General features: G+C 41.8%; 1 protein-coding gene across 2 annotated transcripts in view; it reads left to right on the forward strand.

Moving 5' to 3' along the window:
• The window catches only part of MACROD2 (mono-ADP ribosylhydrolase 2), a 946,657-nt gene extending 922,427 nt beyond the window's left edge, over positions 1-24,230 (forward strand). The window contains exons 7-8 of one of the 2 annotated variants that reach the window (XM_061622593.1): positions 12,004-12,077; positions 23,765-24,230. In XM_061622593.1, coding sequence (XP_061478577.1) covers positions 12,004-12,077; positions 23,765-23,848 — 158 coding nt within the window. In that variant the 3' untranslated portion in view covers positions 23,849-24,230. The remainder of the gene's footprint in view (positions 1-12,003; positions 12,078-23,764) is intronic. The other variant, XM_061622591.1, reaches the window with a different exon arrangement.
• The last annotated feature ends 1,535 nt before the right edge of the window (positions 24,231-25,765 follow it).

A 25,765-nucleotide genomic window follows, 5' to 3' on the forward strand; every position in this document is an offset into this window, starting at 1 on the left:
GAAATGATGAGCTTTAACCATCACCAAACAGGATGGGAATGAAGCAGAGAGGATGCATGGGGTGGTGGTGGTGGTGGTGGTGGTAGTGGAATTGGTGCACTTATTTTGTTATATATAGGAATGCACTGCAAACTTTATTGATGCGGACAGAGATCTGAAAAGAACAGCGCAGTGTTAATTGGGCTAGTCACCAGTTTAGAGTGTAATCCAAACCATCCTCAAAACTAAGTTATATTGCATTCCATGGGGCTTACACCCAGATAAGTGGGGTTAGGATTGCAAAAGCTGGATCGGAGCAATGATCCATCACCTCCTCTTAAATTTCCAATGGGCAAACAAACTTACAGGAAAGGAGGGCAGTCACCCCCCCACAAAAAAAAAGCTTAGTGAGCAAACACACTTGCAAAAGAGGGAGCTGATGGGCCATGGGAAAGCAGAGACTTAGGACCACAACACTCTCCCCTTCCAACTTTCTAAAAGCCCCTGTGAACAAACAAACTTGTAGAAAGAAGAGTCTGGGTGGGACTACAGGAGATGTACTTACTGCAACCTCCTCTTAAACTTGCAAAAGCCTTTGTGGGCAAAGAAGCTTGCAGAAGAAGAGTTGTTAACTGACCAAATCATCTCCTTACAGTGCAATCCTATGTCTGCTTAGACAGTCCACAATTTCTCCTGTCAATTGTCCTATAATATTTCCCAGCCCAATCACAAAAATAAATGTAAATAGTTTAAAAAGTAAAAAATGGATAAATATTTGTCATACAGAAAGAAATGCTGCCCACTGTTTCTTTCTTAGCAAATACTAATTAAAAAAACAAACCCCAAGCTGTTCAAACTAACAACCACTCCCTTCTCCTGCCTCCCTGCCTACAAAACACCTGCTTGGAGCTGTTTAGAAGCGCGGGCTTGAAAGAAACAGTTCTGAGTATGCTCAGACCTGCTCCTTTTTTTTAATGCATCTCATGCTTTTTCTGCCTATAGACAGATGGGTGGGACCTCCAGGCCACATCAATCCTTTTGGATTGAGATTGGCTCAGTGGTACAGAGGGCTGATTGGCCAGAGAATAGGAGATTGATAGAAAAGTATTGTTACGGGTTTGGGGTTGAGATGGATGATTTATATGAGTCCCTTTCCAGCCTCTAATTTGGAACCCTGCACCTGGGGGTCAGAAACCTGCTCCGCTGGTCAGATGAGCCTATTTATTTATATCCTGCCCTTCCTCCCAGCAGGAGCCCAGAGAGCCTATTGTTAGCCTAATAGAGTGGCCAGGTGAGTTAATGGTCCTGGGCCAGGGAGATTCTATTGTTATTGAAACTCTTCAGGAGAGCCCCCCCCCACCCTGCCTGAGGCCAAGGAGAGGCTTGAATTTCGAGTTGAGTTGAAGGAAAGGCTGGGAACTGGAGGCAGGCAGAGAGACTGTCTCTCTGTACCATGGCTTTAAGATGCCTTCTGAAAATGCAAGATCTATTGAACTGCTGAGGCTTTGAACCCCTCCATCTTAAGCTCAGATTGGAGTGTGTGTAAATAAACAAACCATATTTCATAAAGACATCACAGTCTCCGCTGACCTTCTTTCCAAGGAAACCAAACCCTGGGAAAACCCTGGAGATCTCTCATCGCTCAGAGACTGGGGTGGCATGCAACAGTATTCAGGATACTCTACATTGAAATAGATTATGGAAGAATGTGTGGGACAGGGAAGAGTGTGGCTTTAAGATTATAGGGGAAACTTAAACAACACAAAAAAATTGCTCACCATTTCACTTGGTAGGCCTGAGCTCTGATTGCCCTAATGGACTTGCTTCCACTGGCTACAGTGATGTATAACTGTGTATTTATGGTGAGAATTGGTGTGGTAACAAGGTTTAAATGAAATATGATACTGTAACTTGTGAAGGACTGCTGTTAACTTCCACTGTTCTAATTCACTATGCAGAACTTCCTTACAGAGGTGGAGAAATAAATGAGTGCCAAGAAAAAAGATCAACCAAATTGCTACGGCCAGAGCTTTTTCCCCGTTCTTTTAGCAAAACACTTGTTAAAGAAAAAAAAATCACTCCTTTGCCTCCAGCAATAGTGAAGTTTAGTTTACTAAAATGAGTTCCTGAAATATTTCTTGCACAAGATTATATGCATAGGACCTGTTTCCAACCTTGTGGGCAAGTGCCTACAATAGATCTTGTCTCAAGTGGCATCTGTCTGTTTGTATTTGACTGGTTTCTGCACCTCTCCTCCAAGATGTAGTACTGTGATCAAAGTGTAATACCCAGGGAATGTTCAGCTGCACACCATTGTGATGTGTATTCTGAATACATCTCCCTCCCCTTCTAGTAACATTAACTTTCAGAGGAGAGTTATGATCAGTTACGATCAAGGAACTCTTCTTTCAATTGAACTTGGAAAATAAAAGACTGCTCTCCACATCAGATGCCACCACTGATTTGAACATTCTAAGAATCATCATGCACTCTAAATATGACAATCAAGAAAATTATTAGCAAATATGGAAGGATGAAATAGCTTTCCCCATTTCAAAGTGTTGCATTCCTGCATATTACACAAGAACAGAGAGATATTAAAATTCTGTTTTGACATTGTAATTTTTTAAATCAAAAGTTGTTCGCTTTCTTCGTGGATTGGTTAAAAAGAAAAGAAAAGAAAAAGGACTCAGGATTTCAGAACCCAGCCAAAATTATCAGTCATCTTAATCCCACTGAGGAATGTTCTGGTTTAGTTACATTTCTAATTAGCTGAGGCATGGAGGAATGTTTGCTGATGTGTATTCACCTCTGTTTTATGAATTACTCTGAAAGCAAACACTGTGTAAAGCACTAGAACATGTAAATAACTGCATTAAGGTCAGAGAGATGTACTTAGAAGCTGTCAGAGAGCCTGAAGTAAAACAAAAGTGATACAGCAGATGGATTATGTTAGCAAACACCAATCCATACCTGTTTACTACTGTAGATAGGCTTTCAGGCAACACTAGATTTCACGGTTAAAAGTGCCTAAGAATGCCATTCTTCCATTGTGCAGTCATTAAAATGCATTGGAGTGAATCTCTTTTCTGGCATTTTCCCCATTTAATCTTCTGCGCCTGCAGAAATAGCCTGTTTCCATTTTCTTGAAGTGCATCATGTGAAATGTGAACCACACAGTGCCTGAATATTTGTTAATGGCTTTTTTGTGTGTGGGTGCATTAACTGATGATAAAACAAGCAAGATTTTTTCTCTCACTCCCACAGCTGATCCTATATATACATAAGAGAAGGGGGGATCTTAGCTTTTCTGTGTAACCTGAAAATAACTAAAAACAACGCTGTAGCAATTTTCGTCCTCCTTAAATTGTCGAGGACTGGAAAAGTTATAGTTTTCATTGTCCACATACTGTTATTTTAAATTAGGCATGTAATGCCTTTTAAGAGTAGGTTAGATGCTTCCCTGTTAAATTGTCACAACACAATATGCTTATATTGCGTAATTGGACACTCAGGGTGTCTGATCATATGTAACACAGGAAGGGGAAGTCTTTAGCCTTGTGGAGATGTTCAGTGTGCAGCTGGAGGGGGGAGAGGGGAAGATTGGGATTGTGCTTGCTGGCACACCAATCCAGCTGCAGCTTCCTCAAACAATCACAACCCCAGAGTGCTGGTCCACCTGTTTTCAGAACATATAAGTCCAATTTCTTTTGTTGGTTATTTTATCTCATGGTTACAGGTGTCATTCCAATGGGAATTATCTTTTCTCCAGTATATGTTTTCAACTGTAGTTCTGAAGCCTTTAGTTTAGCATGTCTGAAATGCTGGTGTTGGACTATGACCTGGAAGACCAGGGTTCAAATCCCAACATAGCCATGAAGCTCACTGGGTGACTTTGGGCCAGTCACTGCCTCTCAGCCTCATGAAAACCCTATTCATAGGGTCGCCATAAGTCATAATCGATTTGAAGGCAGTAGATTTACATTTATGTCCAGTTGCATTGATATTGTTTTGCCATTCACTTCTGGTGTAGCCATATTACTTGTCTTAGTCCACCCTTTATTTTACAGATTTGCAGACTAGCTAGCCCTGTTTCACTTCCATTTTCAGGTTTTTCCTCTAGAGCATGCACTTTTGTACCTTTTTTAAAGTGGTGGCTCGATTGATTATCTTTTTCTTAAGCAAATGGTTGCCTTTTACCTGAGCGACAGACTCTCTGAATACATCCCATTTTATTCTATTTTCTGCACATTTCACTTCTAAAACTGTGTTGAGCTGGTGTGTGTGAACCTTTGCCACAATGATAGCACAGTTAATTTGAACCTGTTGTCCTCCATTTACATATTATTGCAAGCTTGTTCATGTTTGCTTTCTCTCCTGACTTCAATTCTATTGCATCTTTGGCAGTGGTTTCCATAGATATAGCAATTTCAGTTGCTTTCTTAAATGTTAAATCTGCCTCTGTTAAGAGTCTTTTCTGGATGCTTTTTTTCAGAATTCCACAGACCAGCTGGTCTCTCAAGGCATCATTTAGCCCCTCATCAAATTGGCAGTGTTCAGATAATCTTTTACGTTCAGCTGCATATTCTGGTTTCGTTTATGGTGCCAAATGCTCCTGCATTATAATTCTGCAAAGCTGCATAGTAAAGGCTTTTGTGGAGCAGTCAAACTTCTTAGTAAACTGTATGCTTTGCCTCCCATAGAGCTCAGTATAACAGACACTTTTTTTCAGTAGCAATCTCATTTGCTTGAAAATACTGTTCAATCCTCTCTGTGTATAGTGTCTAATATCTGTTGCACAATCAAATACATCAATCTTTCCAATATAGCTAGCCATCTTGTTGTAGCCCCTTTTCTTTACTCACTGTGACCAAGTCTCTTTCTCTCTCTCTCCCCAGAGATGAAGTTAGGTATAGAGCTTTAATGTTTTATCCCATCCTTGTCGCCAGTGTTAAGTCCTCCTGCTACCCTTTACCCAAAAAGACCCAGGAGTCAGAGGAGAGTTTTCTGCTGCCAGCATTTTCTTTACTGAATATTCTAGAAGAAGAAGAAGAAAGAACAGGAAGAAAAACCCACAGGGGGCATGCCTGTATGTGTTTTCCAGGCAGCCCTAAATAATTACTGGCAGAACAATAGATTAAAGACATACTCAAACAATTACAGTCATAATAACACTGACCCAATACTCTACACTTCCTCTCATATGTTGATGGTGCTGTTTTCACAGGAGCACATGTACAATCTGCATTCTCCATTTTTGCAGGATATGGATCACATTTAGGGAGCCTATATGTGTTTTGGTGAACACATGTAGTTTCTTGTGAAAACAGCACATTGAATGTATGAAGGCTAGAGAAGGTGCAATCCCGATCCCTTTGCCATGTGTTCATTTGTTCACTAATACGGACATCAGCACAGGACCTTTGTCATCATGGTTCTCTTCCAAAGATAACAAAAGTTTAATCAAATGGACATACAATTCGGGCCTTACTTTGTCCCCCCCCCATTAAAGCATGGTTGCTCTTTCCTTACTTGATTATATTTCTCAAATGAATTTGAGTATGTACCCAAAATAATCTGTTTTACTCACTCCCCATCTGTTCTGATGAGTTTCCACCTTGGGGGCAGACCAAGAGAGAACCTTTCTTGGGTCCTTGTGGTGCAGACTAAGGACCCTTTAACACACTGTGTATTTTGTCCATGAGAGTTAGTTCAACCAAATGCATTTTAACATGACCAAATGAATGCAGATATAGATCTGCCCCCTGCCCCCTGGCTGATATAACTCTTCTTTTGGTAGAGTGGTGCATAGAGAAATACCTCTGCAGACTGGGCTAAACAGCAGACCAGGCCATATAGCCAACAACAGCCAATAACCCTTCCCATAACTGCAGTGTATGACCTTGGGAAATGGCTGCCAGCCTGCTATGTGCAGAATGGTTACTAAACCAGTTTTGTTTTCTGTGTAATATACCATGCGTGTCATACCAGGAGAGGGATTATGTGGAGAGGGAAAATGCAACCATTAGAATAGCTGGACCATCTTATCATTACCAGCAAGTTAAATTAATATACCAGGTGGAGGAGTGGGGGAAGCCATCTTGGCATGGGTCTTGGTCTCCTATATCTATGGTGTGACCTGAGGCCTAGAAGCATTGATAATGTGCTATCATGAGGACTTCCTTCATCCATTTTATTGATTGCTTTGGGAGAATATGAGAGTTCTCTCTTTAAGATTGGAAGGCCACATTCCTCAAAAAGGTACATATTGGGGTGTAAATAATCTACTTTTCCCCTTAAGAGCAAACCTGTCAGATGCATCTCTCTTAAGTTGTTGTGCCTCTTGCCTCTCTCTGCTGGCTAATGCACCCTTGGCTTTTTGTGCCCTTGTCCTTTTCAGTATTCTGAAAGCATGCTCACTGCAGCAACATAGGCCAGTGTCACTCTTATTACCTTTACCTGTTTTATCTTTTGTGAAATTGAGCCTTTCGCCAGAATTGTCTGAGCTGCATCTCCAGCAATTGGTTACCTGTGAGACTCCTCTAGCTCATTTCACTCAAGTAATTTGATTCCCACATGCTTATGAAGATTGCTTTTTTGCTGAAGGCCATTGTGGAACAGAACAGACCCATGCCGTTTTAAGTGATAACACAGCTCAAAGATAAAATCAAAACAGTGAAAACGGTTGAAAAACTTGCATTGTATTTTAGCTCATGTCATTCATACCCTATCTGTGAATAGCCTTTCCCAATTTTGTTTGCCTTAGCCATAATGTTAATGTAACCCCTGCATGTTTTCGCTATACCCCCCTTTCTTTAAATATCTGAATCTGGTTCAAATAGCTCTGTAATTATTTGGACATTGCATAGCTTCTCACTCATTTGTAGGATGGCAGAGCATCTGCTTTGCATGCAGAAGGTCCCATGTTCAACCCCGGCATCTCCAGGGAGAGCTGGGAGAGACTCCCTGCCTGAAACCCTGGGAAGCTGCTACCAGTCAGGATAGACAATGCTAAGCTAGATAGATAAGCAACGTGACTTTTGGTGTGTGTTGCTTTATCACCACTTCTGGCAAGGATACTCATTTTAATGCATTTTAAAGGTGAATCACTCTTGCCAGAAGAAAAACACGTCGTTTGAAAATAATCTATGCATAAACAATCATGTATTTTAGTTGGCTGAAATACTGTTTTGGCACTGGTGGCATACATACTGTTCATTATAATTTATCATCAAGCAGCCATAGGAGAGTAAGGCAGGGAAACAATGCACTGCAGAGGCCTTTGCTAAAGAGGTTGTGGCATTAATTTAAACTCACCTATAAATGGTGGATATATATTGGATATTCAGTTCATTTCTTTTTAAAAAAAAAAACATTTTCCTGTGGATGCAGCCATTCAATTTTCATCTAAAATAATGAGTCTTGCATACAACTAGGACAGAATTTGATCAGTCAGTCTTTTAACTATACCTGCTATGCTGTTGTCTCTTTATTAAAGGGGCATGGGAGAATGTCTGTGTAATGGAACTAGCCAGAAGGTTAAGAGATTAGAAGAAATACATTTCTAGTAACTACAAAAATAGCTAGAGAGCAGAAGAACTGTTAGAGGAATATAGTAATACTTAAATTAACAAATTCTCCAGGAACAAAGCTGTTTTTAAGGAAGGCTTTTTTAAAAGTGCAACTGACCTCGTTTGCTTTGCTATGGATAAACTTTAAAGCCTCTGCCTTTGCTTTGAGGTGAAGCCCCTGTTGAATCTTCCCCCACCATCTATGACCAGGTACAGGAACCTATCCCTATTCTTTCCATGTTATTCCTACCTTTGGTACCAAAGTTTCTGTTAAAGAAGCAATGTCCAGAAATGCATCTTCTTTGTTAACTAAGGTATTACTGTGAAGAGGTTAAAACAACTGCCTAAAGAGGTGTCATTGTCAGACAAATGTCAAAGTTGACTTCCTGGCCTTATAGTGTCTGCCCCTTTGTTCTTTCCTTTTGAACCGAAGTTTTTTTTTTTTAAAGCCAGATGTGGATATTTTAATATGTGCACCTGCTTAGGTTGTGTTTCCAAATGGTTCTAATATAGTGGTTCATAGTGCCATGCTTTGTTTCTGTATTGCCAAGATTAAGAATGTTTAAATGTTAACTGCTCTAAGTAGACTAATTTCTAAGTTAGGCATTTTCTGTTGGCTAAGGAGTTAATTGTAGGGCTAATTAGCCAAAATTTCCCTAACACTGAACTGAATGCTGTGAGACCATAGATTTGAGCTATCTAGCTGCTCTAACAGAGATCTTGGAAATTTTTCAGAAGAGTAGCTGCTCTGCAGAGTTCTTTGCTTTGATCAAGCAAGCTCAGATCTTGAAAAGCTTTTCAGTAAAATTATTTGAGGAACTTCAGCTGGCCCAGAACATAGCAAAGCCACAAGATCAGATTTTGAGGCAAGACCAAAGAGATGAACTTCAAACTGGGTGTGTCTCTTTCAAAGTGAGGGAATTATGTGTGTGCATGCACTTGCAGAAATGCACACACACAAGGAAGAAAATGTAACTTTGGGATATTATTTTGAGAATTATTATGCATGTATGTATTTAATTTGTATACCACTTTATGTTGGATGTTGCATCTGGCGCAAGCAGATGCCCAGGATGCAGAACAGTATAGTGACAGGCTAGATGCCAGTTGAAGCAATGAGCCAGACAAGTAATAAGTTTTAAGAGTCACTTTACTGACAATAGAATATATCACAAGCTCTCTCTCTGTACAAACTCCTCGACCCCCACACCAACTGGCCAGATCTGCCAAGTCTTATAGATAAGGCCAGCTGGTTGCCTTGGATACTTGTCCTTGAGATCTGCACGGACTCTGAGCGTCTTGGCCTTGTAACTCTGCCATGGAAAAAATACTCTCAGGAACCCTTTACTTGCCAACACTTTATATTTCAAAAAATCTCAAAGTGGTTTGCATTTCAACAAAAATCAGTATAAATTCTACATTCAATACAATTGCTAATCATAAGAACAATAATCCACATTTTAAGTAACATAATTGAGCAATGAATCTCTAAACAATGTACATAAAATGAAAACAAAGTGAATCATATACAAAACAAAAAAAAAGAATATGACAGTTATAAAATATATGTAGCATAACCTGTCTAGTGTGATATTCCTGTAGGTTAAGCATCTGTAAATGTGGTAAGTGCGGGTCTATTGGGTGATGTATGGTAATTGACTGAGGGAGAAAGGGGGAGTACATGGGTGAGAAGCTGAAGTATGCTGGATGATGATTGGCTGGCTGGCTGGCTGAAGGTATAAATGGAGGTTTGTGAGTGATGGGGGGGGAGAAGTTGTTTGGAGTGAGGTCATTTGGTGAGGGTTGGTTGGCAGAGTTCTGAGGGAAGTTTGGATTGTATTTGGCTGATATTTAAAGAGCATATATATATGAACAGGAACATAAAGAGTGACCATATATGAAACCATATGCTTGTGAAACATTCCTAAGTAATCTTGTTATTTCCTGTTGTTAGTAAATAAATACTTATTTGGTTTACCAAAGGCCTGATCCTTGGCTGGGGGAATATACAGACCAGAAGGGAGGGCAAGGTAATTACCAAGGCTGAACAGAAACAGTATCTACTTGTGGCAGCAGTGAAGGGAGATATTGTAACAAGTCAAGTATCCAGAGCAACCCAGAGTTGTATGCTTTATATATAAAGATACAAGGGGGTTGGGAACAGCATAGGCACACAGTCACAAAGTAACAAGCTATAGAGAGGCTTAGGCAAGGTCTCTGGGAGTATTGGTTACAGGAAGTGACTGGTGGTGTTGCCTAGCAGTGGGATCTAGTGAAATCTGTGCTAGAGCGGAGTGAGAAACCATATAAAGGACAGTCCTGACTGGTGGTGTCCCTTGTGGTGCCTAGTGAAAGGCAGTAGCCACAAGCAGGTGGGAACCTGACAGGGAGAACCAGGGAAGGACATCACATCTAGCAATCCCAGATTTATTCAGAAACTGAAAGTATCAGTGTTAAGAATTTTTTTTCTGTGTATATCAGTGGTTGTTGATCTGCTACAAAGCAGATGGAGGCAAAATAGAATCCTTTTTAGCACATTTAAAATTAATTCATCTGGAGTTAGCAGCTAATGATAATGATGATGAAGAAGAACCCATTTTAAAGTAGATACTGCACTTTCTCATTTCCATAATATCCAGTGTAGCAAAGAATCCAGCTGGAAGTGGCCAGAAGAAGTGCTTTTCATTGTATCACAGTACGTTACAGCCTGTGACAACAACCCTAAAGGAATAAAAAATAGTATTTTCCTGAAGATTGGGAATTGTTTTATGTGAAGCCTTTCAAGAAGAAAAATCTCTTATTAGAGAGTCTGTGTACAAAGCAGTATCCGGCAAACTGTACATATAGTAATCTGTGAGGGGGTGCAGATCAATGGTAGGATCCATGCTGTGCAGAAATGAATCTCATTACTTTCAGTCCTCAGCATGTCAAGGTTAACTGCTCTTTGATTGCAAGAATAGGAAACATTTCTGCCTGAAATCCTGCAGAATTGGATTTGAGACCTGCTGAAATAATTGGAGTACATGATACCATTAGTCTGACTCTGCAAAATGTGGTTTTCTTCTAGAATTCATTGACATATGCATACAGAGCTCTGGGATCCTTCCCAATATTGGGTGATACAAATATGAGCTTGAAACACTCTGCATGCATAGTGTGCACTCTAGTACTTACACGCACACACAAAATCGTGATATGAGAAAGTGCCATCCTGGCCTGCTATGTGAGTGAACCTGAATCTTGGTCTCACATACTCCCCTTCACCTCTCTTCTCCTCCTCTTTTGCATCTTTGAGACAACTGGCAGCTTTTGCTTCAGTTTTAAACAAACCATGATTCCATGTGATGTTCAGACTTGGGGAAATGGGTTTATTTAACCTCCAGTTAATGAACATCACAAGCTATATGGTTTGATCCTAGTTTATTCTCACTAATTAATGTTTTAACAAATGACAATTCCTCAAGTTTGGAAAGAAGAGGAGAACAGAGGGGGGAGTGCCAGAGCTGCAGTTCATACATGCAGCAGGAAACTATGGTTTCCCTTTATGTCTGAACTGGGCCTTGGTGTCACTGTGAGGGAGCAGGTTTCAATATTATTTATTGCTTAGCCAGGCAAGTTTGGTTCCTCAGTCAGAGCATTTCTCTTTGAGGCAGCATAAGAAAATAAATTTCCTAACCATCCTGGCAAAATCAGAGTAGTTAGCAATCCTAATTAATAATTGTTTTAATATGGTGTTGTGTTAAAGTGAGGCCTGTTTTAAGTTTAGACGTATATATTATGCTCAATTGCTGTGGAGTGATTGCTTTTATTATATATGCAGGGGATTCTATTTTAAGTGAGACAATAACTTTTCCATAAATTATATGAAATTAAATAAAGAAATATTTATTGCAAAAAAAGTTCTTAGTATGACTAATATGCCTGTGCATAACAGTTAATTTTATTAAAATTATTCTAGTAGTTTGTGTGTGTGTATATTTCTTTCCACAATTTTTTTTTCAATTCCTTACTCAACATTCTCTCTCTTAATTCTTCATCCCCTGGAGTCCCGTTCTGGGGCTTGCTCTTCCCCAGTATCCCATACCCTTTGACCAGCAAACTTAAATTTAAATCACCAAAGCTGCAATCCTGTACAGATTTACCCAAGAGTAAATGCCACTGAACCTAATGGGAGTTACTTCTGAGTAAACATACATTGCATTGCACTGTAATTGACTTTTTAACAAAGATAGAGGTAATAAAGTTAAAATAAATCTGACTTCTAAACAATACATAAAGGGTCATTTAGTAATGGTAATGGTTTGGTAATGGATTTAGTAATGGCTTGCTCCTAAATTAGGAAAGGCTATTCATATTAATCTACATATATATGCATACATTTTTCCAAGTTATGCTGTTATGTTTGAAGATGCTCAAATGCATGCATAAAACTTCTATTTCTTTCTTTGCTTAGGTTTTCCGAATGAGCCAGCTGCAGTCATTGCACTTACCACAATCAAGGAATGGTTAAGCAAGAATTATCATGAGGTATGGCTATAGATGAATGTTCACAATCCTTAAAGTTGAAGTTTGCCATTTTTTGAAAACCATGAGAAAGTGCAGTTGTACTGATTCCTGAAATGTGGAAGTAGTATATAAAATGGATCCTGTTGTCATTGGAACATGTGTTGCACAGCCAGATTACAGCAGAATGTCCATATTTTAAAACTATTATGTGGCTGGTAAACATATTGTCCTCCAAAGTTTTTGCTTGCTATTTTGTCAGTTATTTTGTCATGTGGTATGGAAGGAATCTGCTGCTGATATATGGGTTGGTTTATATACCTTGCACTAGAGCGTTGCATGACTCTTTTGCTTAAGCAGGAACTTGTGCGAACTCTTGCATAAGCAATATAGCAGAATGCTATACTGTATCTATCTACTGTAGCACTGCATCATCGCTTGCATAACCATTTGTTGAAGAGCACTTGGGGTTATTGTTCTTTTGCTCATACTTCTTAGCATTAGGGTTGCCAGGCTCAAGGCCTGAGAATGATTCTGTATCTTTAAGAGAAGAGAAAATTCAGCCAAGTGCAGGTCTTCTGTATCTTTAAAAGTTGTGCGGGGGGGGGGGGGAGGGAGAATTCCACCTTGTGGTGTTTCCTATTACAGTGTTGCAAGAAAACCTTTACTTGACTTAATTTTCTCTTCTCTTAAAGATACAGAATCATTTTCAGGCCCTGAGCCTGGCAACCCTACTTAGGATCCAACCATTTTTTCAGCAACTGTAAATTAGTTAGAAAAGTAAGACAAGATTTTTAAAAGCAGGTACTCTAGTGCTCAAATGAAATTTAGGGGCCTATTTGCTTCCTTTGGATAGCTAAGTGGGACTACTTTAAGAGTATAAAGTGACTGATAGCAGAATCCTAATCTTGTCTACTCAGAAGTAAATCCTATTGAATTCAGTGGAGTTTACTCCCGGGAAAGTGGGATTAGGATTGCAGCTGGACTCCCTTCTTTAATTGGCAGAGTAACTATTCTGGCTTATACATACATATGTCCCAGTTGCTTCAAGATTTCAAAGCTATGTGGCTATAATCCTAATCACATTTACTTAGAAAGTATGTTTTGTTGATTTTCAACAAAAATTTCAAGTAGATATATTTAGGATTTAGTATTCAATAATCCATACAAATTAGCATCTCTTATTTGCAAAATTGTTACAAAGCATCTCTGATTACAATATAGCATAAAAGTTATTGCATGCTGAATGGAGAACTCAGCATGGTGGAAACACTTTATGCATTTCCTGTAAGAGATAGACCATCACAGCATCACAAACTCAAACCGAAGTATTCCCTTGGAAAAACCACAGAGTAAATAATGACTTGTATTTAGTTGTTCTTTCCAAATTGCTCAGATCTGGTCTTGAAATACAGCCCTTAGTGGAACTAATTTCTGGTCATGTTTTACACTGAAGTTTGCTGACTTGCAGCTAGAAGGTAAATCGAGTTTGGAGGTTAGTAAATGGCAATATATTGTAGGAATAGAAATCCTTTGCATTGAGTTTACAAGAATGGCAATCGTCAGCAGTACCAGGCTAATTCACTGCAGCCTCCTAGGTTATCTCTTTTTAGTAAACTGCATTTTCACATTTTACAAAGTACTCTGAAGGTTTAATACAATCCTTCAGATCACACAATAGAATTGGACCCTGTCTTGCAGGAAATTATCCTCTAGGAATGCGTTTACAAAAGGCATTTTAAGCTCCTCAAATGGATAGAATGCTGTTTTGGGTGGTAATTTGACAAGGTTAGAGATACTGCCACTTGCTTCCTCATTATAATATTACAAAGGAACTGCAGCACGTCTAGTTAATGATGTCAGTGTTGGTTTCTCATTTCTTGGTAGAAATCTTTGAAATTCACTATGCTAAAAAGTTTTTGCCACTTCTCTTTAAAAGTTGCATTTTAAGAAAAAGACCTTCTGCCAGTGATATGATGTTGACAGAGATGAGAAGGACCTAATGAAATAATCAGTTTTGGCTAAGCAAATCTTCCTTGTACTGTTCAGGCGCTTATGTGAAGTTTTGTTTAGTTTCTTGACTGGTATTATTCTCCTCTACTGCTTTTACTTTCTAAGTTACTACTTATATTTAATGATTACTTGGCATGAGTAGTGTACTAGGAGCTGTACAGAACATTGAACTGACGTAGTCCCAGCCCTGAGTTCATATTGAGTTCGTCTTCTTTTATTGCTCATTGGTGGCAGACCAAATTAGTTGTGATAGGCCTGTGCAGAAAGGAACATCATCTCTAAGAGGTAGACTTCTGATCAATTTGCCTCCAGAGCAGATGATCAGGAATACTTAAGGTTTTTTTAATGAAAGAAAAGATTTGGGTGTGTTTTAAGTAGTCCTCCTGGTATAGCATCATGCTCATAAAATATAGTACTGTAGATTTTTTTTTAAAAAAACACATGTGCGTCAAATAATAGTATAGGGAAATGTTTCATGAAACATCATGTTCCATCATGCTGAAATTTTGGGAAAATTAATCCTTTTAATCTTTTGCAGCAGGGGCTGAGCTCCACGCATCACATTTTGAGTGGATTGGGGCAGGCAAATCCCGGGACAGATACAAAGTGATCAAAGGATTTTTTTTGTCTGGGATGCATCATTTCTTTGATTTATATCCCCGCCCTTTCTCTCAGCAGGAGCACCAAAAACACTTTAAAACATCAAAAAAATCCAGACCTTAAAATACATTAAAACAAAACAACTTTTAAAAACATTTTTTTTAAAAAGCTTTAAAAAGATCTTAAATAAAAAGGGTTAAAAACATATTGTTTAGAAAAAGAAAAGATTTTTATAAACAACATATTAAAAAGTAATTCCAACACAGACACAGACTGGGATAGGTATCAACTTAAAAAGTTTGTTGAAAGAGGAAAGTCCTCAATAGGCAGTGAAAAGATAACAGAGATGGTGCCTGCCTAATATATAAGGGGAGGGAATTCCACAGGGTAGGTGCCGCCACACTAAAGGTCCTATATTGTGCAGAACGAACCTCCTGATAAGATGGTATCTGCAGGAGGCCCTCACCTGCAGAGCGCAGTGACTGACTGGGTAAGACGGTATTTCAGGTATCCTGGTCCCAAGCTGTATAGGGCTTTGTACACCAAAACTAGAACCTTGAACTTGGCCCGGTAGCAAATGGGTAGCCAGTAAAATTCTTTCAACAGCTAGGTGACATGTTGGCAATACCCTGCCACGGTGAGCAGTCTCGCCGCCACATTTTGCATGAGCTGCAACTTCTGGACCAACCTCAAGGGTAGCCCCACATAGAGCGCATTACAGTAATCCAGCCTGGAGGTTACCAATGCATGGACAACAGTGGTCAGGCTATCCCAGTCCAGAAATAGCCACAGCTGTCTTATCAGCCAAAGCTGGTAAAAGGTGCTCCTAGCCATGGAGGTCACCTGGGCCTCTAGTGACCAGGATGGATACAGGAGCACCCCAGACTACGAACCTGCGCTTTCAGAGGGAGTATAACCCATCCAAAGCAGGCAACTGACCAATTATCTGAACTCGGGAACCACCAACCCACAGTGCCTCCATCTTGCTAGGATTCAGACTCAGTTTATTGGCCCTCATCCAGCCCACCACCGAGTCCAGGCAGTGGTCCCAGACTTGCACAGCCTCTTCCGATTCAGATGCTACAGAGAAATAGAGCTGGGTATTGTCAGCATACTGCTGACACCTTGCCCCAAATCTCCTGATGACCACTCTCAAGGACTTCATATAGATGTTAAACAGCATGGGGGACAAGATGGTACCCTGCAGCACCCCACAGCACAACTGCCAGGGTGCCAAAAGACAGTCACCCAATGCTATTCTCTGAGACTGACCTTGGAGATAGGATCAGAACCACTGTAAAACAGTTCCTCCAAGGTCATTCATCCGGGTGACCAAGGCCGATTCAGTCCCTTAACCAGACCTGAACCCAGTATGGAATGGGTCAAGATAATCTGCTTAATCCAAGAGTACTTGCAATTGCTGCGCCGCAACTCTCTCAGTCACCTTCCCTAAAAAGGGGGCATTTGCAACCGGTCGGTAGTTGTCACAAACCAGTGGGTCCAGGGTGGGCTTTTTCAGGAGCGGTTGGATCACTGCCTCTTTCAAAGTAGCTGGAGCCACTCCCTCCTGCAATGATGTGTTGAGCACACCCTGGATCCACTTGGTTAACCCCCCTCGGCAAGCTTTAATAAGACAAGAAGGGCAAGGGTCAAGAGGACATGGTGCTGGCCTCATCATTGGAGACATCTTGTCCACATCATCAAGCCGCATCACCTGAAACCATTCCCAAGAAGTTGCAGAGATGTTGCACTGGACACCTCATTGGGGACTACAGTAGATGTGGATGGGGCATCAAGACTGCTATGGAGGCGAGCAACTTTATCCTGAAAGTGCCTTGCAAACAATTCACATTGAGCCTCTGAAGGGTCTAAAACTCCATTTCCTGGAGTTGATGTCAACAGACTCCTGACAATACAGAAAAGCTCCACCGGATGGCTACTTGAGGATGTGATAGAGGCAGAGAAGTGGGCCTTCTTTGCTGCCCACACTGCCACACAGTAGGCATGGTTATGGTGTTTTACTCGTGCCCAATCAGCTTCACAGCACATCTTTCACCACTTGTGCTCTAGCTGTCATCCAGGCTTTTTCATTGCCCTTAGTTCACTGGTGTACCAAGGTGTAAACCGGGCTCCACAATGCTGAAGGGGCAACCGTGTCAAAAGCCCGACGTGCCTCGCTATTCCACAGCATGAGAAGCGGTTCAATAGGGTCACCTGCTCTATCTACTGGGAACTCCCCTAGGGCATTCAGGAATCCTGTGGATTCCATTAGACTCCAGGGTTGGACCATCTTAATCTGTCCACCACCCCTGCAGGGAAGGATCAGAGCCATGTCTAAACTTCACCAGGAAGTGGTCTGACATCCGTTCCCTCATCTCTAGACCACCCCTTTCTCCATCTGGAGCAAAAACCAAGTCGAGGGTGTTGGTCCAGTGACAACTTGAGACAGCCCCATGGTCATCATGGAGGCCATGAAGTCCCAAGCCGGAACACTAGAGCATGGACATTGAAATCACCCGCACTATCTTTCTGGGCTTCTCCAACACCACAGCTGAGACAGTCTCTGCCAGCTCAATCAGAGAAGCTGCCGGGCAGCAGAGTGGACGGTACACCAGCAGCAACCCTAGTTCACTGTCTCCTCTGCCCGACACCAGGTGCAGGCCCTCACAGCCAGCTCTAAGACAGAGTGATTTCCTGGTGACAGAGATGGAAGTTCTGTAGACCACAGCAACTCCCTCCCCCCTCCGTGCCTGCAGCCTGTGCTGGTATTGCAGCGAGTATCCAGATGGGTAAAGCTGGGTCAGATCAACTCCTCTCAGCTCACCCACCCAGGTCTCGGTAATGAACACCAAATCGGCACCTTCATCCACAATCAAATCATGGATGAGAGTGGTCTTATTGTGTACCAATCTGACGTTAAACAACAACACACACAGGCCAGTGGGCACAGCAGATGAGCAATGAGGAACCCATCCATGAAAGGAGTGGCAGCAAGGAAGAAGGCACAGATAGCCTCGCCATCTTCTATGGTAATTTACCACATCCCCATGGTTATATTTCCTCTACTTGTGATCACTGAAATTGGGGTGGCATCACCCCTGTTCCTCTGTACTAAGACTCTTCCTAAACACTTGATATGGACCCAACACGAGCCCACCAACAAAACCTGCTGGAGGCAATTATCCCAGTAGGCCTCTGCAAGAATTGGGAATAGTCATACCCATTCAAACTTTTTCACATCTACTCCCCCCCTCCTGTCTCACACCCAGGGAGGACCAGCCTTCTGCCAGTTACAGACTCTCACTCTGAAGGCATCTGGTGACTTTCTCCTATCATTCAGTTCACTGCACAGGCTCTCATCCTGTGCAGGAACTACACATGCACCACACGCCCTCCCTACCACCAATCTCCTCTAGATTGGTTTAACAGAAAACATTTTTTTAAAAAAAAAAAGGTAATGGAAGGGGGTAGTGCCCTCACCCTCGGGACTCTCTAAGGGGCTCCCCACAGGAAAATCCCCTTTGGTGGCGACCCCGGTGGCGGCAGACCCACCACCTAAGGGCAGCTGGGCTTTTATGCTTCCTGACCCACCCAGCAGCTGATGCAAGAGGCTGCAAGATTAACTGCAGCCTTTTTCTGGAGCAACTGTCAAACAGGGGGTCCCAGTCCTTGCAGCACTTACCAGGAACTTCAGCTTTCTCGAGAGACAGCAACCCAAAGGAGCGAGCAGCAAGCATCCAGATGCTCAGATACTTGTTCCCAGGGGCAGTCTTCTTCAGTCCCCTAGTGTTGCAGCTGTTTTATGAAAGTCTTAATATAGAATAACAGAACGCAGATAGGCTTTTCATATTCTTTACACATTTTGGACATGTAAAAACAAATTGAGTCAGCTCATAAAAATGGCCAGGACAATTAGCCACTTCCTTATAATGAAGAGCACTAATGTACATGGAGTAGACCTGGGTCATTCTGTGATTGCTAAGTATACAGTGCTTTAGGGGTCTCTCTTACAAACGACAATGAAAGTTGGAAACCTTCACAAAACAAGCTTGGTCTTTTTGTACATTTATTGCAGATATTCTGGTTTTAGGGAATGTTTATGAGCAAGCCTGTCCCTTTTGTTGAAGTAAAACTAGATCCCCTCCCGCCTCCATTTCATCTATTGGCAAAGAATCTCATCTGCACTGCCTGCATTCTCTTATTTTAGCAAAGTTCATTAAACATTCTCAAAGTAAAAAATTTGACTAAACCTTTTATAATACATAAGATATTACTGTTTTGCTTGTGTTAGGCTGTATGTTCATAAAATAAGAAATAAATCTTTGAACATGGTCTTAGTTTGTTTGAGGTCTTTGCAGATCATAATGGCAGTGATGTAATTTTTAAAAAAAACAATTCTATTTTAGTCATTTTTGCATGTAAGGATCCTTAGATTAGCAGGACTATATTCCCTTTTTAAAACAACATTCGCCTGGGTAGCTCAAAATTAGCTGCTTTCTATTTCTATATTCTAATTAAGGTAGTAATCACAGGCTGCTGATTGAAATGAAAATCAGCCATCATCCTACTGTCATCTAGCTTAACTCAATAAAGGGGAAAAGATGCTTTTCAACTTTACACAAAAATAAAATGATTCACTCACATTATGCCACTCCTCTTGGGCTTCCTTCACAGAGAATTACCATTCTCCCCAATGGCTATACCAAAATATCCCACTAGAAAAATCACATTCACAGACAACAAGGAAGCCACCAGGGGAAGGGCTTTTTTTTCCCCTTAGAAGATCTTCAGACTGAGCCTACCTTCATTCACTAATCTTTTTTTATGCTTCTTTAATTATGACATAGCTATTTTTAAAAAAATACAAGATACTCCCTCAGGAGGTGTAAGTATTTACATTTGACTCATGACTGTCAGAACTCAAGGAGCCCCGCTTAGAAGATCACTAGATACCTCACTGCTGAACTATACCAACAGCAAACAAATCCTGGAGCCCAAATGGATCAGGATTCCTTTCTTCCACAGTCCTGAGAGGAAGAGGCCATAGCACCTGGCCACTCTTTCCAGGACAGTGGTGAAAATCTTGGAATTATTGCTTAGCAACCCCCCAAACTGAGGATTATTTGAGCCTCCCTCCCCCTCACTGATTTACCCCTTGGTCCTAGATGCCAGAAGTTTTGGCAGGCTTTGGCAGATGCATAGCTTTCTGTTGCTACCCCTTTAAATCTTGCTGATATAGTTTTATGAATGGGTGGTGGAAATATGAACCTGTTGGTTCTCCTGGGCCTCTCAGTGGCTTTAGATACTGTTGACCATGATTTCAGTTGTTGGGACTAGAAGGCAGAATGTTGCGATGGCTTTGGTCTTTCTTAGAGAATTGATCTCAGAACTTAGTACTGGGAGGTTTCTGATCCATCTTTTGGCTATTCACCTATGGGGTGCCTAATGGTTCTGGCTCCCCCCCCCCCGGTCTTTTTAATATCTATATGAAACTGCTGGAAGAAGTTACCTGGGGGTTTGCGCTAAAGTGGCATCAAAATGCAGATGACATATCTCTACCTCGCTTTTTCATCTGCTTGTCCCAGGGAAGCTTTTAAATTTTGAATCAGTGCCTGGAGGCTATACTGGGGTGAATGAGGATGGACAAGGTGAAATTTAATCCAGACCAGATGGAGATGTTGTGAGGAGGTGGTGGTGGTAGAATTGATCTGGATGGAGGGGTTCAATCAGTGTTAAATGGGATTGCACTCCCCCTGAAGGACCAAGTCTGCTGTTTGGGTGTGATCCTGGGCACTAACTGGGGAAGCTCAGGTGGTAGTGGTGGCCAAGGGCACTTACTTATTTATAAACTGCTGTTTTGTAAAAATACAACAAGGTGGTGTATCGGCTTTTTATATGAGCTTTGCCTGGTACACCAGCTGCAATCCTATCTGGAGAGACCTTGATATAGCTATCAATGCAGTAGTGACTTCCAGGATAGACTACTGTAATGGACTTCATGTGGGAATGCATTTGAAGATGGTTTGGAAACTTCAGCTGGTGCAAAATGCAGCCTCCCTATTAACAAGTATTTTGTTTCTATTTATTTATTCAGTTTATATCTCTGCTAGTGGGGCCAGATGATCAGAACTCATTATAGCAATTTTGTGCCCATTGTACTGGTTGCCAGCGTATTTCTGGGCCTAATTCAAAGTGAACTTTATGATCTTTGAAATTCTAAATAGTTGGGATATAGTTACCTTAAGGACCAGCTGTACATATATCAATCTGCTTATAGTTTAAGTGCTAATTTGGAAGACAGGTTGAGATGCAAACCTGTAAAAACAATTAAATTGATGGCCTTTTCAGCTATTGCCTTCCTCTCTTAAACAGACCTTAACCCTCACCCTCCCCCCCCCATCATGGGGGTTATTTATTTATTTATTTATTTTATTATACTTGTATACCACCCCATAGCTGAAGCTCTCTGGGTGCTTTACAGTAACTAAAAACATTAAAACAAATACAATTTAAAACAGATCTTATAAAAACAATTTAAAACACAATTTAAAAATTTAAACAGTATAAAACACATGCTAAAATGCCTGGGAGAAGAGGAAAGTCTTGACCTGGTGCCGAAAAGATAACAGTGTTGGCACCAGGCACACCTCATCAGAAAGATCATTCCATAATTTGGGGGCCACCACTGAGAAGGCCCTCTCCCTTTTTGCCACCCTCCAAGCGTCCCTTGGAGTAGGCACCCGGAGGAGGGCCTTTGATCTTGACTGTAGTGTACGGGTGGGTTCATATCGGGAGAGGCATTCCATCAGGTATTGTGGTCCCAAGCCATGTAAGGCTTTATAGGTCAAAACCAGCACCTTGAATTGAGCTCGGAAACATACAGGCAGCCAATGCAACCGGGCCAGAGTCGGTTTTATATGTTCGGACCATCTGGTCCCTGTTAGCAATCTGGCCGCTGCATTTTGCACAAGCTGCAGCTTCCGAACTGTCTTCAAAGGCAGCCCCACATAGAGTGCATTGCAGTAATCTAATTTGGAGGTTACCAGAGCGTGGACAACTGAAGCCAGGTTATCCCTGTCCAGATAGGGACGTAGTTGGGCCACCAACTAAAGTTGGTAGAAGGCACTCCGTGCCACCGAGGCTACCTGAGCCTCAAGTGACAGAGATGATTCTTGGAGAACCCCCAAGCTACGAACCTGCTCCTTCAGGGGGAGTGCAACCCCATCCAGGACAGGTTGGACATCCACCATCTGGTCAGAAGAACCACCCACTAGTAGCATCACAGTCTTGTAATCTAGGTTATTGGATTCTGTTCTTTAGTGCTTGATGGGTTATTTTGTTTATATGTTCTTGGGATGAAATTTGATTTTTTAATTGTTTTAACTGGTTTTACTGTTGAAGTTTGAGAGGTAGCTTTGCCTAAAAAACAGTCTAAAAACCTTTTAAGTAAATCAAAGCTTGAAGGCAGCAGGTCTATCTCTGTACAAATATGTAAGCAATTTCTGATGCAATGGTTGACCCAGCTCCTTGACTTCTCAGCTATCCCTAGAATTATAGGTAACCTGCTATGTGGTTGATTCAGCTCCATTACTTGTGAGAAGTGTCCTTGGTTAGCATGTGTTCTTTGTTAGCAAGTGGCTTGCCAGATGGTACAGAGCCTCTGTGCTACCTTCCCAGCAGGTGAGTCACTAATACTTACTAGGACAGGGAGCAGTGAGGTGGCAATAAGATTGGCACAGTGCAAACATACTGTCAGAGCCAATCCAGTGGTCCTGCTTGTCCTGAGCCCCATAGAGAACTCCTGGGAAAGTGATCAAGAGAAGGAAGAGGACTGGGACCCTGGAGAGGGCCCTAGCAGTCTGCGGAGGGGGGGTGTTGAAATTGGAGAAGACTTCAGTAGTCTGGTCAGTGACAGCTCCATCCCTGAGCCACCACTAGCTGTTGAACAGATGGAGCTGGCTGACAACCACACCTCCAGAGCCTTTCAGCTCTCCCAAGCCGCCTCCAGGGAGGGAGGAACAGGCAGCAAGACTGGAGGAGATGACTGGGAATAAACTGGCCCACGTGTTTCTTCCCCCATCATCAAAGATGTGCTGGCAGATGAGCAGGTGTGAGTAGACTGAGATCAGTCCTCCACCCATGCGCCAGAGTGCCCACTTTCTTGTGCGGTCCGGATTTGGGAGACAGTTCCCACGCAAGTAGTGAGCCCATCCCAACCTTATTTAAGTGGTCCCAGGTTGCTGTGACAATGTCTTCAATTGAGTAGCCATGCCTAGTAATTTCTTGTGATGTCGCAGAGACATTTGTTATATCTGTAAGCTGATCTATGAACCACTCTAGTGTTAAATTTCGCTTTTAACATGACGGGGAAAAGTATGTCAGTGATTCTGAGTCTGGTTCCAACAGGGTAGGCCAGGACACTGCTAGTGCATTTTTACCAAAGCAGTTTCCTTATCCCTCTCCATCCTCTCTCACCTGCCAGGAAGCTAGCGTAGCAGTTCCACCCCACTTGGTGAGCTGCTTCTGGTTCCTTAGGCTTAAAATCACCTTTCTCCTGGGTGTTGGCACTGCTGCCTAGAAGTGGGGTAGGTTCCAGATTCCTAGTTCTGAAACTACTCACAGCATGCTACCCTTGGATTCCCAGAGAATGCTATCCTGGTAGGACAATTTGTAAGCCAAAACTAAGCTAATTAATTCACTTGTAATTCAGAATATTTCATAGAAAACAATAAACTCTTTTCTGTAGCACTGTTCAGGAAAAAAAAAAGATTGTTGTTGCCATTGCATGGTATTCCCCTCCCCTCCCCTGGGGCTTCTAAAGAGCGAGAAGCCAGTCAGTACATCTTTGTAAAGGTTTGTGTATGGTGAATGTATTATTATAAGTAATGCCCTAATTCTACATAATTGCTAATTAGTGCCACTAAAACAAAGCTCTTTGCTGTAAGGGTTCTTGGATATTTACATTTCCTATCTCACAATTGACACCTTCCACTTACATTTTATTTTGTGTGACTGAATAGGCAACTGTTCTTTGAATACCAAAAACAATAAAGCATCTCATTGTAATCAAAGTATAATTAAGGTTTTCTTTTTTTCAGAGTGCCAGCGGCCCAGCTATTATAGCAATGTTTGCTTCAGATATTTCAGAATTAAAGACAATATTAGAGAGTAAGGAGCAGTGAAGATCAGGTTGTCTCACTATTTGCAGTAGCCTGTTTATATCCTACAATGCAACTTTTATTCCAGTATTTCTGTATTTTAATTTGGAATGAGCAAGAAATTGTAGAATCTGTAGTACAAGCTAATCATACTGTCTTAATTTGTGCAACCCAGTTGCTACAGATATTACTCTATTTCTAACTTTGTTAATTTTTTCTAATTATTGTGGTTAATTTCCTTATGATTTTCACATCAGGCACTCATGGAAAGATTTTCACTTCTTTAAAATTTTTATCTTCATCCACTGTTTAGAATAAAACTAAAGTTCCCACAATTCTGATTTGCTTTGGATGACCCACATGTTTAACCCGTTTGCCAGAATTGTCCTTTGTCTGATTATGTTCCTTTGGTAGAAATTTCATTTTTAGTCAGATTAAATGCAATATTTCTTTACAAATAAATCCTGTAACTTTTAGGAAATGGAATTACTTCAATCTTTAATCATTTGTGTAAGTGTGTGCAATGTCACTGTGATATTCCTACAGAGGCAGGGTTTAATTTGAGCTGATTGCTGTGTGCTGGACTGGAGTCCCAAAGTACGCAAAGTACATATTAAGTTATTTACCCACATGTCTTTGTGTGTGTGTGTATAGACATGCTAATCCTCTTCTTTAGGAATAAATTGGCATATAGAATTTATTTGTTCTGTATTCAAGGGAACTCATTATATCCTACAATTTGGTTTATGTAACTAGCAAGACAAACCTATGCATGTCTACTACCAACTGAATTTAATGGCACTTAGCAGCAATCCTATACCCACTTACCTGGGAATAAGCCCTAATGAACTCAGTGGGACTTTCTTCTGAGTAGACCTGTATACGATTGTGCTGTGAATGATATGGAAGACTCGGGTTCACTTATACAGAAATAAGTGTGTATAGAATTGCAATTGAGGTTACTTTCATGGTTAGGACAATAGCATGTAATAGTAGCTGGATGTTTTTGGCCCCAGAAACTGTTACAGATGGTGTCTGACCAGTATCCTGAATCTTCCATATCAGGAATTAGTTGGGACTGTTTCTAACTGAAAAGGGCTGTAGCTCAGTGGAAGAGTGTATGCTTTGCATGTAAATAATCCTAGGTCCAATCCTTGGCATCTCCAGGTAGAGCTGAAAAAGACCCCAGCCTGAAATCTCAGAGAGCCGCTAGCATTCAGTGTTGGCAATACTGAGTTTAGGGTTGCCAGGTCTCCGGTTTTTGGCCGGAGTTTCAGGGAAAAAGGGGCCGTCTCCGGTCTCCGGCAATACTTTGCTTAAACTGGATGATCTCCGGCTTTTCATTGGCCGCCTTCCCGCCCTTTGTCATTGAGGCAGGGAGAGCTGGTGCCGCCGGGGCCGGGCTCTGTCTTCCCAGGCAGCAGCCTGTCTTGGACAGGGGCGGGCGGGCGAGCGAGGCAGGTGCTGCTTAAAAGGCCAGTCGGGCGAGCGTGGCGCTGTCATTCTCCCTCCTGCTGTGGGCGCCGCTGGGCGGGAGTGGCCGTGATGGAGCTCGGCAGTGGCCGCCGCAGCGTCTCTGGCTGGGGAGCGCATCGCGGCCGCTGCCGCCCAGCGGCGCCCACAGCATGAGGGGTGAAGCGGCCGGGCATCCTCGGGGCTAAGAAGGAGCTGGCCCCATCCGGCGTCCACTGCTGCTGTGGGTAGCAGGCTGGAGAGAGAGAGAGAAAGAGAGAGAGGCTGGAGAAAGAGAGAGAGGCTGGAGAAAGAGAGATAAAGAGAGAGAGGCTGGAGAAAGAGAGAGATGCTGGAGAGAGAGAAAGAGAGAGATGCTGGAGAAAGAGAGAGATGCTGGAGAGAGAAAGAGAGAGAGGCTGGAGAAAGAGAGAGAGGCTGGAGAAAGAGAGAGATGCTGGAGAGAGAGAAAGAGAGAGATGCTGGAGA

This window comes from Rhineura floridana, chromosome 4 (genome assembly GCF_030035675.1).
Source record: "Rhineura floridana isolate rRhiFlo1 chromosome 4, rRhiFlo1.hap2, whole genome shotgun sequence".
In the NCBI taxonomy this organism is placed as follows: Eukaryota; Metazoa; Chordata; class Lepidosauria; order Squamata; family Rhineuridae; genus Rhineura; species Rhineura floridana.